The following is a 21547-nucleotide window of genomic DNA, read 5'->3' on the forward strand; positions in this document are numbered from 1 at the left end:
CCAACATCGGCGATCCTCACTATAGTCTATTACTCTCACCCCAGTTTAATTTCCATAACCAGAAGCATACAAATAAAGCAATGTAGTCACCTTTCACTACATATAGAGGCAGTTCTGCACACTGGTCCCTTACCTTACTTCCACCAGTACATAGCCCTTCAATGGCACTACTTGTCCTGTCTTTGTCCATAGCATAATCTTGGCAAGTTTCAATGGGAATGCTTTTACCTTCACCCGATAGCCTGCTTCAGGAATCAGAGACACCACTGCAAGCTTCTAAATTTAGGAAGAACCCAGAAAAAATCAATTTCACCCTGCAGCGACAGAATGTTTAACTGAAATGCTGAGCATTCTGCTTCTGCAAACCCTGTTGACATGCACCTTATGCCTTGCCCTTAGGATTATTTCCTTTTGATTGGATTGTAACTGACAATTTTGGGCAATTTGGCCTACTTCCTTACGTTTTCGTCACTGGGCTTATTGAATCCAATACATTGACTCTATGTGGTAAAACTTGCCCATTGGCAGAATTTTGTAGTTCGTCCCACACTCTGCTGAACATCCACTGCTTTATGCACCTGGGGTCAACACCCAACTGTATTGCTTCACTGGCTGCTAACTCCATCAAGGTAATGATTTTGAAAGCTAGCTTGAAATCCAGGTTAGTAGCTTCCATTGAATGTCTTCATGTCGGAGGCCACAAGCCAACTGGTCCTGTAAGGCATCCTGGAGGAACCCTCTGATTTTGCAATGGTCAGCTAACCTCTTTAAGGCAGCTACAAATTGGGTAATAGATTTTCTCTCCTGTTGTACCCATTTATAAAATCAGAAATGTTGCACAATCATCAGTGGCTTTGATGCAAAAGGACTTTCCAACATTTCACATAATTCTTTATAGGTCTTCTCCACTGGTTTCTATGGTTGCATCAGGCTCCTTAGATTTCCAAATGTCTTGCTCCCAATGGTGCTCAAGAAAACCAGTACCATTGGATCATCACCCATTCTGTTTGCTTTCAAGTAAGCATTAAAGTGTTTAGTATACAGAATCCAACTTGCTGTCTGTTTCTTGAACAATCCCATCACAACAAATTGGTCCACCACTATTTTCTTGCCACTTGTGTCTAGGTAGCCAGTGGCCACTTACAACCTGAGTCTCCTCAGTGAACACTTTCAGTGATGATTTTAGGAAGCTCCCAAGTTAGTATCCCCTTTTCAGCCATTTGCTTCAAACTGAGTCACCTCACAATCACCATGTGAACACCCTTTCTACTCCGGCATCGACTGTCCCATCATGACCACTTCCCTTGACATTTTGGTCTGTCTCCCAGCAAGTCCATCACATTATGTTTTCAATTTCGCACCATTTTTAAAGTCTTAGTGATGTTTGATCTCCTCCCTCCCTTACAGAAATGGTTAATGGACTGTGACTTAGCCTCTTTGGTTATTTAGGTCAATTTAGAAATTATAAAAAGACCAAGTGGTAGGCCTGTCGAACTTGAACCAGGAACAATTTATTTTATGTCTTTACAGCTATGCAGTAAGACCTAGACTGACCCAAAGCTTCCCCTCCTGTCATCTGACCCACTCTCGTAAAGGGACAGCATGCATTCCCAACTACACACATAACAGGTACTTTTGAGACAAATCTTTCCTCTTATTTGACACCCCATCCACCACCTTGAACATTCATTCCTTTCACCACTGATGCTCAGTGGCAACAATGTGTGCTATCTACGAGGTGCTCTGCACAACTCATGAGGCTCCCCCAACAACACCTTCCATACTTGTACCAATATCATGTACATGGAAAAGTTCAGCAGACGTGTGGAAAACCACAACTTTCAAGTTTCCCACCAAACCACATACCATTCTGATTTGGAACTGTATAAGCATTCTTGGAACCTCTTTCCCAATAGCATTCTGGGAGTTCCTACATCCAAGGATTGCCGCAGCTCAAGAAGACAGCACACCAACACCTTCTCCAGGATAATTAAGGGCGGGCAATAAATATTGGTCTAGCCAATGATGTCCACATTCCATGAAATAATAGAAATATCTCCAGGGTGTAAAGTTGCAAACTCACAAAATAACATGAACCAATCCACTCTGGCATCCATCTTTGTCTTCTACCCATATGTAATTTAATTTTTTTTTGTCAAGGCAATCTTTAAAATTAAGTTTTGTCATTTGTAGGTATGGCCATGGATTGACAGTTGCTGGAAACATTGCATTCATATTTGGAGGCTGTGCCAGTATGAAAGTGAGTAATCTTGCCGGTGTTACTTTCATTTCTATTCAGTGTATTTCAAGATAACGTTTATTTAAGATTCTAGTTTTTGGACTGACTTTCTGTCTTTCTAGTTGGATCTTAAACCTTGTCATATTTTAACCACTGCCCCAAACAGGCTCAAATTCAGTTAACTCTGATTTACAGTATTGCATTAATCATAACCAAATTTAGCAACACCTTTGCTATCATAGGACTGCTGGCATACTGCTTGATGGACTCTGTACACATTTTAAATATATCATTCTTTTTACTCTGTCAATAACAAAAATCTCTCAATGATAAGTTTATTGTTTGCATTCATCTCTCCAAAAAATTCCAAATTTTCCCTTCAATTTCCTTTCCCCTTGATTTGGAGGCCTTTAACATACCATTATTAATATGGTTAAATCATGTTTTTAAACTGAATTATAACCATATTGATAATTCATACTGTTTTCTGACACTATGCAGCATTTGTTTATCACTATTGCCACTAAATCATCTTTCTTACTTTTACTTTTTCTCGTTTTTAGTAAAGGGCATGAAATAGCAATTAGGAGCAGAGATCATTTTTGATTTCTATTTTTTTCCTTAAGCTGAAACTTTCCTGACCGGGGAATTGACATCAATTGTCAAGGGAGTTGAGTAAGAGCTAGCTCAATAACAAAAATGGTTTACATATTTGAATAGAATATTTTTAGATTTCTTTAGAAGCTACAGATTACATTTCTTTCTTAAGGAGAAAACAAAACCATAGGTGTAGAAATAAAAACAGAATATGCTGAAAAAGTTAGTAAGATATTCAGCACTCAGAAAAGTTAACACTTCAGTTGTAATATGTAATGATACAGATATATCACTATGAAATGTTTGAATATAATTCTGAAACAATAATTTCATTTTTAGGGTGAGCAGCCCAAGTATTTTAGTGACTTCTACATGCTTACAGGTATGTAGCTATAATGATTATCTTTTAACTATTTAAACAAATATGAAATAATGAATAGTTTATTTAAAACTGCAATTGCTTTATTATATGTTATTCTGGTGATCTGCAGTTGCTAAGAGTCACGTTATAAAGTGTAGCTTTGGTCCTGTACCTCTCCACTGGATATGCTCTTAATCTCATTTGAATCATTGTGGGGGAGTTATTCAGTGGAGGTCAGAGGCCTCTCCCAAAGACAGCAGAGCGACACAGGGAGAGATCTGGCAGTTGCTAAACTGGATACTCGCAGAAATCTAGACACCATTATTGTTGATACTCATTTTGATGCAATGATCTTTCTGCATTTTAATTTTGATAAGTCAGTTTATTTTTCAAGTAATAGTAGCTCGTGACCTAATGTAAAGTAGACAAATAGCATTTGCGGTAATCAGGCTCAGATACAAATGATTGACATTGATGATTAGAAATACCACTTCTAGGCAAATATTCTATGTTGTCTGATGCTGAGTCAGAGGACCAAGCAGATAGTTGTTTATATGAGAGTCAGCTAGATGATTTCTGAAGGCTGACAGAGGAAGAAAGTTTACTGGATCAATTGTCCCTGATAGTAGTCAGCTCACAGATTGCTAGGAGCGAATGAAAGTGGTCAAGGAGACTAGCTTAAGGTAAAGGAATTGGAATTACTTAAAGGCTAGACAAGGTAAAAACAGCAGATTTCCTTCCTTTAAGGACATTTGTGAACTAGATGAATTATCATGGCAATCGGATGGTCCCTTTTATTGATTTTGCTGAAATAAAGTTCTGATTAGAACCATGCTTATTTGAGGAGATATCAAGTGGAATTGATAAATTAGATCTACTGCGTCACCATTGTCAATTCCCTCTCTTGCCTCCTCAAAAAGGATACATAGAAACACATAAGTAGGCTGTTTGAGCCAGCCTCATCTTTTGATAAAATGGCTGGTCTGACTGGGCCGTTAACTCCACTTTTCTCACTGTTACCCGTAGTCCATGATGCCTTTGTTGATCAAAAATCTATCAAAGTGTTTCCTTTAACATATTCAATGACAGAGCCTCGAAAGGCCAGAGACCATGCAACAGCAAAAACAAAACAAGGTTAGTCAGACAAGATTTTACCTTTTGAAATCCCTGGTCCCTAATTATTAATCTATTTTTAATTTCTAGGGGGTTTTCAATTATTTCCTTTAATAGGAATTATATTATTTTTCTATGATTGATGTTAAAGTGATTGTTCTGTATTTCCTCGGCATGTTGTTACCTTCTTAAACTGTGAACCAATCTTCTGGCACAACATCTTTTTCCAATAAAATATTAGGCATGTTTACTCATGCCTTTGCCATCTCTTCCCTCACTTCTTTTAAATACATGGACAGAATTGATCCAGACCAGAGATTAGATTAGATTAGATTACTTACAGTGTGGAAACAGGCCCTTCGGCCCAACAAGTCCATACCGCCCCGCCGAAGCGTAACCCACCCATACCCCTACATCTACATCTACATCTACATCTACCCCTTACCTAACACTACGGGCAATTTAGCATAGCCAATTCACCTGACCTGCACATTTTTGGACAGTGGGAGGAAACCGGAGCACCCGGAGGAAACCCACGCAGACACGGGGAGAACGTGCAAACTCCACACAGTCAGTCGCCTGTGTGGAGTTTGCACGTCAGATCTTCTTCCCCCTTCAATTCATTTAGATTGTTCCACATATCCTTTCTTTCATTTGAATGCAATTAACTCATTGCTCATTTCATCATTCAATATCGTGTCCACCTTTTTGTATCTCACCGGTAAATGACAAATTTAGTTAATGGGCTGAACTTTACCATAAATCAGCTTAGTGTCAATTTCAGGGAGTATCATGGAGGGTTTCTCTATATGAGCTCGAGTAAACATCTCACATAATTTTCCACTGTTCACCTCATTATGTATGCACCATGCCTCTGTGCTGCTGCACTTGTGCTATTACATGCCCACGAGTGATGGAGGTAATTGCCACTGCTGGGACCTTCTGGGATTTATGTTGCCCATGCCAAATTAGGATCTCAACTATGCACTAGGGCATCCCTGCCAGCAACAAATAGCCCCTCACAGTGCAAGGCAGAGGAGAGAAACAAAATAAAAGTTTCTGAGGGCTTCTGGATGGTACAGGTGACACTTAATTGGAAATAGAAATTCACATTCAGCAGCATATTGTTTGTTTACGTCATTACCTCTCTGATTGTCTGTCATTGTAACTCCAGCTACAAGGATCAAACTGCACAGACTGTCCCATCCTTAATAAAAACTGAAAGAATTGTAAATGCTGTAAATTAGAGACAAAAATAAAATTTGCTGGAAAAGCTCAGCAGGTCTGGCAGCATCTGCAGAGAGAAATTGGAGTAAAATATTAACTCTGATTTCTGACCATAGATGCTGCCAGACTTGCAGAATTTTTTCCAGCAATTTCTGTTTTTGTCTCTAAGTCACTTTCTTCTCTGATGCCGCTTGACCTGCTGTGCTTTTTTTAGCTGTTTATCCTTTTTAGCTGTGCTGAAAGCAAACCCATGTCATGACAAAATTCTGGGGTGGGGGTGGTACTGTGGTTCAGTGGTTAGCACTGTTGCCTCACAGCACCAGAGACCCGGCTTTGATTCCAAACTTGGGCGACTGTCTATGTGGAGTTTGCACACTCTAGCCTGGGTGGTCCGGTTTCCTCTCACAGTCCAAAGATATGGATTGGCTATGCAAAATGCCCCCAGAGTGTCCAGGGATGCACAGGCTAGATGCATTAGTCATGGGAAATACTGGGTAAAAGGGATAGGATAAGGGGCGCAGGTCTGTGTGGGGTGCTTTTCAGAGGGTTGGTGTCGATTCAATGGGCCGAATAGCCTGCTTCCACACTATACAGAATCTATGATTCTATGAATCTGGGTTGTGAGAATGAGTAAAAATATGGAAGGAGGTGTTCAGGTTCTAAAATTATAATATTTGATACTGAATCCTGAAGGCTGCAAGGAGCACTGCAGCAGGCCTGAGGCAGAAATGTTGGCATTGGAACTTGATAGTGTGTTGACATGGCAGGCAACTGGATGCTCTGAGTCATTTTTGTGGACAAAGCACAGATATTCTGCAAAGCGGTCACCCAGTCTGTTTGCCCCAGTGTAGAGGAGACCTTACATTAATGCTCATTTCTTCTTATAATAAAGAATACCTTCCGATTCACCTTCCTAATTGATTCTTGTACCTGCATGCTATCTTTTTGTGACTTAGATACTAGAATACTTAGATCCTGCTGCACCTCAGAATTCATCAATTTTTATCCACATAAGTAATACTCTGCTTTTTCATTCTTTCTGCTAAATTTTGTATCATGTCATACTCCATTTGTCAGATTTTTTGTCCCCTCACTCAACCTATTCACATCCATCTTTATTCTCTTTTTGTCCTCTTCACAACATACATTCCTATCTATCTTTGCGGCATAAGGAAAGAGATCTGGGCTTTCAACTAAAGTATTAATATAAGTTGTAAAATGCTGAGGTCCTGGCCCAGACCCCTGCGGAACTTGTCACATCCTGCCAACCAGAAAGCGACTTATTCTGCATATTTCCAGTTTTGTGTGTGTCAGCCAATCTTCTATCCATGCTTATATGTTACCACTTCATCATGAGTTCCTACTTTGAGCAATAATTTTAGGTGGTAGCTTGTCAAATCTTTCTGTAGGTTCAAGTACCTTGTGTCTACAGGTTCCTCGTTAACTATGGCATATATTACTAGTCATTATTGACAATAGATTTCAAATTTAATGTCTTCCGTTTTTCTGATTCCTTTGTTAGACTACTCCTTGATTTGTAAAAGACTGAACAGCACCTTCTTTCACAGAAAGCAAAAGGTGGTGGTCAGTTTTTGTGACCCAAAGTCTGTTTTCTGTGGGGTTCAACAGCGCACTGTATGGGTACACTTGCTTTTTCTGATATGCATCTATGACTTGGACTTGAATGTAGGGGGTATGATTAAGAAGCTTGCAGGCAGTACAAAAATGGACCATGTGGTTGAAAATAAAGAAGAAAATTAGACTGTTTGAAGAAATCAATGGACTAGATACGGTTGACAGACAATGGTAAGTGGTGTTCAATCCAGTGAAATGCGAGGTTTTTTTGAGGGTAGCTAACAAAGCAAGAGAATGCACAATTAATGTATATTGAGAAATGTAGAGGTTTAGTGAATCCTTGGCATGCATGTGTATGGACCTCTAAAAGTGGCTGGTCACATAGGAATCGTTGTAAATAAGGTATTTGGGTTACTTGCCTCATTGGATAAGGAATGAAATATAAAGTCTAGGAGGTTAATACGGAACTGTATGAATAATGATTAAGCTACATCAAGAATACTTCATGCAGTTTTGATCACTGTACTATCCTAAAGATATGGACAGAGTACAGAGCATCTTTACAGGGCTGCTGCCTGGGTCTGGAGAGTAAGATGGAAGATTGGACAGGTTAGAGTTTTCATTGGAACAGAAGAGGCTAAAGAGGACACCGCTGAAGTATATAAAATTATGAGGGGTCGAGTTAGAGTTGAAAGGAAACTCTGTCCAACTTGGTTGAGAGGCCATGACCACCAGATATTGATTCAATATGAGAGATAGGGGCATTTATGAGATATACTTTGTCAGTCAGGGGTGTGATTGAAAGGGTGGTAGAGGGAGAAACCCTCAGGACATTTAAGAAATATTTGGCAAATTTGCTGAATGCTTTCTCGTCAGCCAGCATGAACATGATGGATCAAGTGGCTTTGTTTAGTGCTATACATTTCTTGGAATGCTATGAATTTGACACATTCCTTCTCTCTCTCTCTCTCTCTCTCTCTCTCTCTCTCTCTCTCTCTCTCTCTCGCTCTCTCTCTCTCTCTCTCTCTCTCTCTCTCTCTCTCTCTCTATATATATGTATATATATATATAGGGTGGCATGGTGGCACAGTGGTTAGCACTGCTGCCTCACAGCGCCAGAGACCCGGGTTCAATTCCCGCCTCAGGCGACTGACTGTGTGGAGTTTGCACATTCTCCCCGTGTCTGCGTGGGTTTCCTCCCACAGTCCAAAGATGTGCAGGTCAGGTGAATTGGCCATGCTAAATTGCCCGTAGTGTTAGGTAAGGGGTAGATGTAGGGGTATGGGTGGGTTGCACTTCGGCGGGGCAGTGTGGACTTGTTGGGCCGAAGGGCCTGTTTCCACACTGTAAGTAATCTAATCTATATCACGCAACACATTAATTGACTCAATGAGCATTGCATTTTTAAAATTAGTTTCAAATGAGTCCATGCAGCTGATGTTGTTGATGGTAAACAGAATCAATGAATGGCCTTAAAGCTGTGATGTTTACAATAACAAAATGACTCTTGGTACTTGTAAAATTTGCAGTGTTATTTAGTAATATGGTTTCTTTTTATAACAGTAACTCCTTCTGATCTAACTTGGGAAATAATACCACAAAGTGGATACATTCCATCTTCCAGAGAAGGGCATTCCATGTGGTAAGAGAGAACATGGGATTAGTGAAATGGTTAACAATAGGATACTGACTGGCTATCTGATTGTACTGACGAAGATTGTTGCCTTCACAACATAATTTGCGGGGAGTAATAACAGCAAAAAAAGCGCCTGTCTACAGCTGGCTTCAACTTACTTTTGCACCGCCAGCATCAAAGTATCTCCCTTTTGTTCTGAAGGTCTTAAGTGGAATGGGTTTATATAATTTTCAATATCATTAATTTCTGTCCATTTCATGGAGTCAGGAATATTGATGGAGTTAGTTACAGACAGGTTCAGTTCTAGTTCTCGGTGGAGCAGGAGTCAAGCTATTTGTTGTGATGGTAATTGCTGAGTTTGGAGCAAAATCTAACCAGTATTATCATCTTACAATAATCACTAGTGACAACAAAAGTGGACAAATTGATTTGCATATAAAGCCACTTGGATACTGGCATTGGCACGTTTGCATTTACTGCTACCAGCAGCAAATGAGATTGAAAATTTGTGCAGGAAGCAAGGTTCATTCACATTAATCGTGCAATGATACAGCTAATGCCACCATGATGGACAGTCAAAATAGCTGCTTCTTTGTCAGGAGCCAAGCTCTGAGATGTCATTTGTCTTGAAATGACCACTTAATCACATGTCATTTGGGAGCTCTTTTCAACCAGCAAGTGAAAACTGAGCCTTTATTATTTTTGTTTTATGGAATTTGTGATTTTGAATATATTGAACAGAATATGTTACCTGATTAATTTCTTGTTCATTTTCATTGCAAGAATAGTTTGTTTTAGCAGATATGGTAGTTGTGTTGCTTTCAGTTCTGTTGAAAATGATTGAAAAAGGGTGTGAGTGAAAGAGACAGGGGATCGGTGTAAATGTCAGGTGTCTTCAGCTAAGCTATCTCCTTTATTATAAATATCTTACTCCTTTCTCTAAATAAAAACAGATTCCTGCAAGGTATTACAAATTATGGTGTTGCTTAACTCTGAAAAGAAAATATTTGCAGGGCAAGAGAGAAACGGCAGTGGAGTGACATCAAGTGAAATCTCTTGGTTCAAAAGACTAGCAGGGCCAAATGGTTTCACTTTGATCTGGAATCATTCTTTGATTCTATGAGTATTCCTCCAAATTTGTTTTTAAATTTGATATTAAACAAACATGGACAAAGTGGATAGAAGGCAGCTGTTCCCCTTAGTCGAAAGGTCAATAACAGGGGGTGTAATTTTAAGGTGAAAGGCAAGAGGTTTAGAGAGGATTTGAGAAAAAAAAATCACGCAGAGGCGGGGAATGCAGTGCCTGGGACAGTAATTGAGGTAGATACATTCACAACCTTTTAAAAAAAATCACTTGGATGAGCACTTTAAATGTCATAACATTCAGGACCACATAGGTAAAAGCAATGACTGTAGATGCTAGAAACCAGATTCTGGATTAGTGGTGCTGGAAGAGCACAGCAGTTCAGGCAGCATCCAAGGACCTTCGAAATCGATGTTTCGGGCAAAAGCCCTTCATCATTTATTCCTGATGAAAGGCTTTTGCCCGAAACGTCGATTTCGAAGCTCCTTGGATGCTGCCTGAACTGCTGTGCTCTTCCAGCACCACTAATCCAGATTCAGGACCGCATGCCTAGTGCTGGAAAATGGGACGAGTGAAGGTTTAGTTTAACTTTAGTGGTCCAAACTTAATGGGCTGAACAGCTTCTTCTGCACTGTATGATTCTATGATTTTATAATTTCTAATAATATATATCAACTAAAACTAATTTATACATCTGGGCTTGAAGCAATTTGTTGGCAACTTGGCATTAAATTAAGTAGGTAACATTTTTTACCCTTCTTTTTATTTCCCATTCCCTTTATTGAAGATAAAATAAGCCTTCCATGTTGCAATCCCTTTGCTTATGTTTGAAAAATTTACTCTTCCTGCATTATCTGCTCGCCTCCGGCTTTTCTTGCACTTAAAGTTATGTAAAGTTAAATACAGTAGCAAGCTATTTCAACTTTTGCACAAGTTTAAATAAGAACTTTGTTTTTAAGTGTTATGAAAGGAAAAGTCTATTTGTTTGGAGGCCGGTCTCACCACCTTGTACAAGAATGCTTACCTGGAATGTATTGTTTTGATATAGGTGAGTTTATACCAAATTTATTTCTCACCTTTTACCTTTTGAAGTTTAAACTTCTTCATAATTGTTGTAATTTGTACAAATCACCTAGTTCTTAATTGAAATTATTGCCGGTTCTAAAATGGCAATTATGAAAATACTTAAGGTTTAGATATTGTTTCTCACAGAATGAATAGAATTTATAAAAGAAGTGAAGACCACATAGATTACATTGACAGCAAGTTCAGTAATAGAAGCAGAACAATGTTGGGCTGCATGGCCATTCACAACCTCTATCTTTCTCCTCCTTTCACCTGTCAGTAGCAGCTTTCTTCTGCCCATTGCACTCTATTCTCTCCCATTCAACCTTCTTACCACCTTGCCACCTTCATGACCCTCTCATAAGAGATGGCAGCAGGATCAGCATAGCAGCAATAATGATCACTTTTACATTCAATTTTGAGGCAGGGTCACCAGATCGGAAAAGTTATCTCTGATTTCTTTTCACAGATGCTGCCAGACCTGCTGAGCTTTTCCAGCAATCTTTGTTTTTGTTTATGATTTACAGCACCCTGCAGTTCTTTTGGATTCTATCGATTACCTGGCTCACTCCTCAGTTCGAACACATAATAAGTTAAGTGCTGGGTGCCAAAATCAGCAGCCGATCAGGCACATTGAAACAATAATTCAGAGTTACTTAGGCTTGTTAACAAGCCTATTGATTTAATAAAAAGCTGCTCACATCAAAATACAGTTAATCCGTGCAGTCAGGCAGAAATGATAGGCTATTTTTATTGGAGTAAGTAAAAAAATTGAGGTGGAAAGGCAACTGGGAAGGGAAAGCAGTACATCATTTAATGCATGATCAGTGACATGCCCATTTAATTTGCATTGCCTTTCTGACAGAACTACCCCCACCCCTCCCTAGACTCCCACATCAAAATCCTGAGACCTGACTGTTTACGACCATTATGATTCCGCTTCATCCTTCAGTTCCAATACTGCTGAGAGTTCTGGCACCACTATTCCCAAGGGCAGTACTTCATTCTACAGAGGAGCAGAAGTCCCATGGTAAACCGACTTAACCCACTCGCAGCCTCTTACAGCTATGGTGTGGGATTGCATGGAGAGTGTCAACTTTCAACCAATTCTCCTTCCCCTTTAAAATGAATCCCAGTATATGTGGAGGGCATCAGATGACTAGATTTGTGAACGTGAATATTTTAAATTTTGCTTCGTTACCTTTGAGAATTGAGGTTATTTATAAGTGGCTTTCTCTTGTTGGTAAATGAATAGCTTTATCTATTCTTGTTTTCCTTTGCTCCAATTTGAGGACACTATGTTAGGAGACGGAGTGTCATTATCTCAAGAGACATTTTTGAAAATTACTGTTCAATGTTTTATAGTTTTCTTTGATCATTTTCTCACATTTTGTTAATGTTTTTGAGATAAGCAACTCCATGTCAAGGAGCTTGCATACAAGCCTTCAGTAATGAAGAATGCAATGTAATGCATTTGGAAGATGGGAACATGCTGGTATGTTCTTGCTATCTTATTGGCAATGTCCTGATTAAGTCTGGGCTGGAGATGCTAGTGGACAGCCTTCCTGCGCCACTGTGAATTGAAACCCTTAAGTGTGAAATTAATTCAACCAGAGACAGGCAGGATGGAGACTTCATGGGAAGCCTGAAAAGCCAATCTTTTTTGGACCCCATAGGGTTCCTTCAAGCAAGTGTCTGATGGAGGGACCCAGCAACAGGAATGGGGAAGCCAGCACTCTGATTCACAGGCAGTTCTCAGAGGATGGGATTTCATCCCCAGGTATCTTCAATCCTGAGAAAGGCCACCCCTGGCCACTACATAACTCGACGGGCCTTCCCCAAAGCAGGCGACTTAGAGCTGTTGCCTGGTACTGCCGAACATGCTGCTATGAACAGCAATTTGTGGTAACCATTTTACGTTTACTCTTATGATCATAAGAGCTAAGAGTAGGAGCAGGCAATTGAGCCCCTCGTGCCTGATCCGCCATTTGATATAGTAATGACAAATTTCATCTCTGCCTCAACTTCATTTTCCTGCCTGCTGTCCATAACCAATTACTGAATTAAAAATTTATCAATCTCCTCAAATTTATTCAGTATCCTAGCATCCACCACACTTCGGTGGAGTGAATTCCGCACATCAATGACCCTTTGTGAGGAAATATCCTCCTCATTTCGTTTTAAATCTGCAACCCCTTATCCTAAAACTATGACTTTTTATTCTAGATTGCCCCATATGAAGGAGCATATTTTGTATATCAATTTTGTCAATCCCCTTCAGTATCTTTTATACTTCAATTAGATCTCCTGTCATACTTTAAACTCCAGAGAGTATACACCTAAACCGTTCAATCTCTTCATTAGACAAACCCCTTATCTCCTGAATCAATTAGATCACATGGAATGCAGAGAGAACTAGCCATTTGGATATGAGATTGGCTCAAAGATAGGAGACAGAGGGTTGTGATGGAGGGTTGCTTTTTAGACTAGAGACCTGTGACCATGGTGTACACATGGACCGGTGCTATGTCCACTGGTTTTTGTCATTTACGTAATTGATTCAGATATGAACATGGGAAATATGCTTAGTAATTTTGCCAATGACACCAAAATTGGTGGTGTAGAGCCAAGTAGGTTACCTCACAATTCAAGGGACCTTGATTAGATGGTCCGATGTGATGAGAAATGTCGGATGGAGTTTAATTTAGATAAATGTGAGGTGCTGCATTTTGGAAAGGCAAATCAGGACAGGACTTATACACTTAATGGTAAGGTTCTGGGGAGTGTTGCTGAACAAAGAGACCTTAGAGTACAGGTTCATAGTTCCTTGAAAGTAAGTTGCAGGTGGACAGGGCAGTGAATAAGGCATTTGGTATGCTTGCCTTTATTGGTTAGTGCATTGAGTGTAAGAATTTGGAGATCATGTTGTGGTTGTACAGGACATTGGTTAGGCTATTTTTGGAATACTGTGTTCAATTCTGGTCTCCCTGTTATAGGAAGGTTGTTGTGAAACTTGGAAGGATTCAGAAGATTTACAAGAATGTTATCAGGGTTAGAGGGTTTGAGCGAGAGGCAGAGGCTGAATAGGCTGTGGCTGTTTTCCCTTGTGTGTCGGAGGCTGAGGGGTAACCTTATAGAGGTTTATAAAATTGCAAGGGGCGTAGATAGGGTGAATAACCAAGGACTTTTCCCTAGCATAGCAGAATCCAAAACTAGAGGTTTAAGGTGAAAGGGGAAAGATTTAAAATCGACCTAAGGGGCAACTTTTTTCACACAAAGGGTGGTGTGTGTATGGAATGAGATGCCAGAGGAGGTGTGGAGATAGTACAATTACAATGTTCAAAAGGCATCTGGATGGGTACATGAATTATGAAGCGCTTGGAGGGATATGGGCCAAATGCTGGCAAATGGAACTTGATTAATTTGGGATATTTGATTCGCATGGATGAGTTGGACTGGAGGGTCTGTTTCCATGCTGTACAGCTCTCTGACTCTCTGATTGTAATCTAGTGAACCTCTTCTGAATTGCCTCCAACACAGCTACATCCCTTCTCAAGTAAGGGGACCAAAATTGTACTCCAGGTGCTGTCTCACTAATGCCTTGTTACACTTTTATACTGTATTCTTCAGCAATAAATGCCAAAATTCCATTTGTCTTCCTTCTTGCATGCAGACTAGTCTTCTGCAATTCTTGCTAATGGGGGAGTGCTGTTGATAATTATTCCATCTCACCCAGGTGGAATTGAGACAATAGACATAGGGGCACAAGTAGGCCATTCAGCCCATTGAGTCTGCTCTGCCATTCAATGACATCTTGGCTGATCTGATAATCCTACAAAGCCACTGACTTCCATACCTACCTTACTACAGCTCTTCACAACCCACTTCCTGCAAGGATGCCATCCCATTCTCCCAGTTCCTTTGCCTACATTGTGTCTGTGTCTGTGTCTGTTTGGATGATGCCACCTTCTGAAACAATGCTGCTGATATGGCTTTCTTCTTCTATAACCTGATTCCCCGCCCACTGTGTTGAGAGGGCCCTCAACTGCTTCCGACCTGTCACCCATGCGTCTGCCCTGGCCCTTCCCATCACTCTCAACAGCATGATTGGGTACCCCTTGGCCTCACTTTTCATTCCACCAGCCTCCACGTTCAAAGGACCATTCTCCAACATTTTGGACAATTCCAGCAGAACGCCGTCACCAAATGCATCTTCCCCTCACTCCTCCACCTGCATTTCACAGAGATCATTCCCTCAGGGACACACTGGATCATTCATCGATCACCCCTCCCCCTTCCCACAGCACCTTCCTCTGTAACTGCAGAAGGTGCAATACCTGCCCATTCCTCCTTCCTGCTTGCCATCCAAGGGTCTAAACAGTCTTTCCAGATGAAGCAGCATTTCACCTGTACCTCCTCCAATCTTGAGTATTGTGTTTGCTGCACCCAAGGTGGCCTACTCCGCATTGGAGAATCCAGATGGAGACTGGGTGGTCACTTTGCAGAACATGTGCAAGCATGGCCCCAATCTTCCTGTAGCCAGTCAATTTAACATAGCATCCTGCTCGCACACTCATTTGTCTGTCCTCAGCATGCTGCAGTGTTCCAGTGAATCACAGTGCAAACTGGAGGAACAACATCTCGTCTTCAGATAGGCACTTTACAACCTTCTGGACTCAAGACTGAATTCAATACCTTCAAATTGTGAACCAACTCCATTCCTTCCCTTTCTTTTAGCTTTACTTGTTACATTCTGTCACCATGTCCTCTCTCCCCTCCCCCCACACCAGTGGGACTGTCAGTTCTTTGAAGTCTGACAGTTAGACACACCACTATTGTGCGCCCCCACCCCACTATTGCATAAACGTTGCCTCCTCTACACATAGAGTCTTACATAGAATATACAACATTTCAGTGCAGTACAGACGCTTCGGCCCTCGATGGTTCCACAGGTCAGCGCAACAATCTGAAGCCTATCTAACCAACACTATTCCATTTTCATCCATTTGTCTATTCAATGACCATTTAAATGCCCTTAAAGTTGACGAGTCTACTACTGTTGTAGGCAGGCCATTCCATGCCCCTACTACTCTCTGAATAAAGAAACTACCTCTAACATCTGTCCTATATCTATCACCCCTCAATTTAAAGCTATGTCCCCTCGTGCTAGCCATCACCATCCAAAGAAAAGGGTTCTCACTGTCCACCCGATCTATCCCTCTGATTATCTTCTATGTTTCAATTAAGTCACTTCTCAACCTTCTTCTCTCTAATGAAAACAGCCTCAAGTCTCTTAGCCTTTCCTCGTAAGACCTTCCCTCCATACCAGGCAACATCCTAGTAAATCTCCTCTGAACCCTTTCCAAAGCTTCCACATCCTTCATATAATGCAATGACCAGAACTGTACACAGCACTCCTACTGCGGCCACAACAGAGTTTTGTACAGCTGGAGCATGACCTTGTGGCTCTGAAACTCAATCCCTTTACTAATAAAAGCTAACACACTGTATGCCGGCTTAACAACCCTATCAACCTGGGTGGCGACTTTAAAGGATGTACATGGACACAGAGATCTCCCTGTTCATCTACAGTACCAAGAATCTTACCTTTAGCCCAGTACTCTGTATTCCTGTTGCTCCTTCCAAAGTGAATCACCTCACATTTTTCCACATTAAACTCCATTTGCCACCTCTCAGTCCAGCTCTACAGCTTATCTATGTCCCTCTGTAACCCTCAACATCCTTCGTCACTATCCACAACTCTACTGACCTTAGTGTCATCCGCAAATTTACTAACCCATCCTTCTACTCCCTCATCTAGGTCATCTATAAAAATGGCAAACAGCGGTGCCCCCAAAACAGATTCTTGCAGTACACCACTAGTAATTGAACTCCTGGATGTATATTTCCCATCAACCACCAACCTCTGTCTTCTTTCACCTAGTCAATTTCTGATCCAAACCGTGAAATCACACTCAATCCCATGCCTCTGTATTTTGTGTGATAGTCTACTATGGGGAACCTTATCAAACACCTTACCGAAATCCATATGCACCACATCAACCGCTTTACCCTTATCCACCTTCTCAAAAAACTCAATAAGGTTTGTGAGGCACGATCTACTCTTCATAAAACCATGTTAACTATCCCTAATCAACTTATTCCTTTCTAGATGATTATAAATCCTATCTCTTATAACCTTTTCTAACACTTTACCCACAACCAAAGTAAGGGTCACTGGTCTATAATTACCAGGGTAGTCTCTACTCACCTTCTTGAACAAGGGAGCAACATTTCCTATCCTCCAGCCTTCTGGCACTATTCCTGTAGACAATGATGACATAAAGGTCAAAGCCAAAGGCTCTGCAATCTCCACTCTGTCTTCCCAGAGAAACCTAGAACCTAGGATAAATTCCATCCGGCCCAGGGGACTTATCTATTTTCACACTTTCCAGAATTGCTAACACCTCCTCCTAGTGTACCTCAATCCCATCTAGTCAGTCTTCTTCTCGACAATATCATCTTTTTTCAGTGTTAATAGTGATGAAAAATATTCATTTAGCACTTCCCCATCTCCTCTGACTTCAAGCACAACTTTCCACTACTACCCTTGATTGGCCCTAATCTTGCTCTAGTCATTCTTTTATTCCAGATATACCTATCGAAAGCCGTGGGGTTTTCCTTGATTCTTTTGCCAACAACTTCTTATGTCCTCTCCTGGCTCTTCTTACTTCTCTCTTTAGGTCTTTCCTAGCTAATTTATAACTCTCAGGTGCCCTAACTGAGTCTTCACATCTCATCCTAACATAAGCCTCCTTTTTCCTCTTGACAAGAGCTTCAATTTCTTTAGTAAAATATGGCTCCCTCGCTCGATCAATTCCTTCCTGCCTGACAGATACATACTTATCAAGGAGACACAGTAGCTTTTCTTTGAATAAGTTCCACATTTCAATTGTGCCTATCCCCTGCTGTTTCTTTCCCCATCCTATGCATCCTAAATCTTGCCTAATCGCATTGTAATTGTATTCCCCCAGCTATAACTCTTGCCCTGCAGTATATACCTATCCCTTTCAATTGCTAATGTAAATATAACCGAATTATGGTCACTATTACCAAAGTGCTCACCTACCTCCAAATCTAACACCTGGCCGGGTTCATTACCCAGTACCAAATCTAATGTGGTCTCACCCCTTGTTGGCCTGTCTACATACTGTGTCAGGAAACCCTCCTGCACTCATTGGACAAAAACTGACCCATCTAAATTACTCGAACTATAGTACTCCCAGTCAATATTTGGAAAATTAAAGTCCCCCATAACAACTAACCTGTTACTCTCGCTTCTACCGAGAACTAACTTAACTTTGCTTTCCTTTCCTCTACATCTCTGGAATTATTCGGAGGCCTGTAGTAAACTCGCAACAGGGTGACCTCTCCTTTACTGTTTCTAACCTCAGCCCATATTACCTTAGTAGACAAGTCCTCAAACGATCTTCCTGCAACTGTAATACCATCCTTGAATAACAATGCCACACCTCCCCCTTATTTACCATCTTCTCTGTTCCCACTGAAACATCTAAATCCCAGAACCTGCAACAAGAATCCCTGTCCCTGCTCTATCCATGTCTCCGGAATGGCCACAACATCGAAATCCCAGGTACAAATCCATGCTGCAAGTTCACCCATCTTATTCCAGATGCTCCTGGCGTTGAACTGGACACACTTCAAACCAATTCTTGCTTGCTGATGCCCTCTTGTGATTCTCAAACCTTATTTCTGACCTCACTACTCTCAACCCTCTGTATACTGGAACTACAATTTAGGTTCCCATCCCCCTGCTAAATTAGTTTAAACCCTCCCAAATAGCATTAGCAAATTCCTTCCCCCACCCCCCCCCCCAGGATATTCATACCCCTCTGGTTTAGGTAAACAACATTCTGTTTGTAGAGGTCCCACCTACCTCAGAAACAGCCCAAATTATCCAGGAATCCAAAACCCTCCCTCCTGCACCATCTCTGTTGCCACATGTTAAACTCCTGTCTCTCCCCATTCCTCACCTCACTAGCACATGGCATGTGCAACAAACCAGAGGTAATTACTATGTTTGTTCTAGCTCTCAGTTTCCACCCTAGCTCCCTGAATTTCTACCTTAAATCCCCATTTCTCTTCCTACCTATTTCGTTGGTGCCTATGTGGACCACGACTTGGGACTACTCTACCTCCCCCTCAGGATCCCAAAAACATGGTCAGAGACATTACAGACCCTGGCACCTGGGAGGCAACACACCAACTGTGGTTCTCTGTCTTTCCCACAGAACATCCTATCTGACCTCCTAACTATGGAGTCCCCAGTGACTAATGGTCTGCTCCTCTTTCCACTTTCCTCCTGAGCAACAGGGACAGACTCACATCTCATACCAGCTCTGATGAAGAGTTATCTAGACTGAAAACATTAGCTCGCTCTGTCTCCAATGATGTTGCCTGACCTGCTGTGGTCTCCAGCATTTATTGTTTTCAGTCTTCATAGTACTAACAATAATAATAAAAATCCTGATAATCCTTTTTTCACTTTCCTGCCTTTTCCTGACAATGCTTGATTCCCTTCCTGATTAAAAATCTGTGGATCAGAGCCTTGAATATACTTAGTGACCCAGCATCAATAGCTCCCTACAGTAAGATAAAAATCACACAACACCAAGTTATAGTCTAACAGGTTATTTGGAAGCGCTAGCTTTCGGTGCACTGCTCCTTCATCAGGAGGTTGTGGAAAATAAGACTATAAGACTCAGAATTTATAGCAAAAGACTATGGTGTCATGCAACTGGAATTATATATTGAACGAACCTGGATTGTTGTTAAGTGTTTCATCTTTTAGAATAGATTGCAGGTTTTGGTTCATTTATATGTAAATCCCAAAACTTCTTTTAAGTCACCTTCTCAAGACAATTTAAAGTTTTATAACAAAAGGTGACATCTCAGCTCAGACATGCATTAAAAGTGTGAAGTTCATCTGACCGTATCACAATCTTGAGTCAGACTGTTCTATTTCCAAAGTGTAATTTACAAAATATTACATTATTCTCCACAACCACCTGATGAAGGAGCAGCGCTCCAAAAGCTAGTGCTTCCAAATAAACCTATTGGACTATAACCTGGTGTTGTGTGATATTTTAGCTTGGTCCGCCCCAGTTCAACACTAGCTCTTGCACATCACCCCTGCATTAAGGAATTCCAGACATCCATTACCCTGTGACAGAAGAGGTTCCTCCTTATCCCTGTCTTAAATGTGAGATATTCTGAGATTATGTGATCCTAGATTCTCTAACATGAAGAAATAACCACTCCACATCTACCATGACAAGTCCCCTAAGAATTCTGTATGTTTCAAAAAGGTTTATTCTCATTCATAGAGTCATGGAGATGTACAGCATGGAAACAGACCCTTCGGTCCAACCTGTCCATGCCGACCAGATATCCCAACCCAATCTCGTCCCACCTGCCGTCACCCAGCCCCTATCCCTCCAAACCCTTCCTATTTATATACCCATCCAAATGCCTCTTAAATGTTGCAATTGTACCAGCTTCCACCACATCCTCTAGCAGCTAATTCCATATGTGTACCACCCTCTGTGTGAAAAAGTTGCCCCTTAGGTCTCTTTTATATCTGTCCCCTCTCACCTTAAACCTATGCCCTCTAGTTCTGGACTCCCTGACCCCAGGGAAAAGACTTTGTCTATTTACCCTATCCATGCCTCTCATAATTTTGTAAACCTCTATAAGGTCACCCCTCAACCTCCGACAGTGCATAAGGGCCCAATCTACACAGCCTGTCCTTGAAAGACAGTCCCTCCATACCTGGTATCAGCCCAGTGAACCTTGTCTGGACTGTCTCCAATGCTAGTATATTTTTCCTTTGGTAAGAGCCCAAAATTGTTCACAGTATTCCAGCTGTGGTCTGATCAATACCTAGACCAGTAATTGAACCTGCCTGGTCTGCATGATTCAGTGCAACACATTTACCCCTGAGAGCCTGAAAGGCACCAAGGAAGTTCAATTTCCCCTCAACTTTACTATGTGGAGAGGAATGACCTTGAGAAACAATTATAAACGCTGCTCTATGTAACTATCAAAAATGCACGTTTATCACAATTGCCAAAACCAAGCTTGGGAGCTCAGCAGAGTGAGGGGGATGTCCTGTTTTTCATTATACCAAATGACACGCATTTAAATCAGACACTGCCGTCTTCGATGAAACCATTAAATGAGTAACTCCAGGTTTAGATCAATTATATGTATTCAAAACAGTGGTTTGCCATTAATTTGGAAATCAAATTGTTCAATTCCTTAACAATTCAAATTATGTATGAAACCCTATAGAGGTGAAGAAAATACTTCTTTAATAGAATTGTGATAATCAATCCGAAACCTACCTAACATTAACAGAAAATAGTTTTTGATTTCATCCACGGAATGGTTCAAGAATCTCTTTGGAAAAATTGTGATGAAATATATTACCAATTATTATACTTTTTAAATTTTGCTGAACTCATCATTTTAAAGTCCAAATAATACCAAAGTGACTTACTGCATCCCAAAACAACTCCACATTAAATTTTGAGAAAAGCTTTTGTGGAGTAACTTGATTTGGAAAGA

General features: G+C 40.9%; 1 protein-coding gene across 1 annotated transcript in view; it reads left to right on the forward strand.

Moving 5' to 3' along the window:
- The window catches only part of LOC140493413 (kelch domain-containing protein 3), a 220787-nt gene that overhangs the window by 18645 nt on the left and 180595 nt on the right, over nt 1–21547 (forward strand). Inside the window, exons 2-5 of the mRNA XM_072591833.1 lie at nt 2194–2260; nt 3176–3218; nt 8676–8754; nt 10792–10880. Of these exons, the coding sequence (XP_072447934.1) occupies nt 2194–2260; nt 3176–3218; nt 8676–8754; nt 10792–10880 (278 nt within the window). The remainder of the gene's footprint in view (nt 1–2193; nt 2261–3175; nt 3219–8675; nt 8755–10791; nt 10881–21547) is intronic.

The sequence above is a fragment of the Chiloscyllium punctatum genome, chromosome 2 (assembly GCF_047496795.1).
Source record: "Chiloscyllium punctatum isolate Juve2018m chromosome 2, sChiPun1.3, whole genome shotgun sequence".
NCBI classification, from domain to species: Eukaryota; Metazoa; Chordata; class Chondrichthyes; order Orectolobiformes; family Hemiscylliidae; genus Chiloscyllium; species Chiloscyllium punctatum.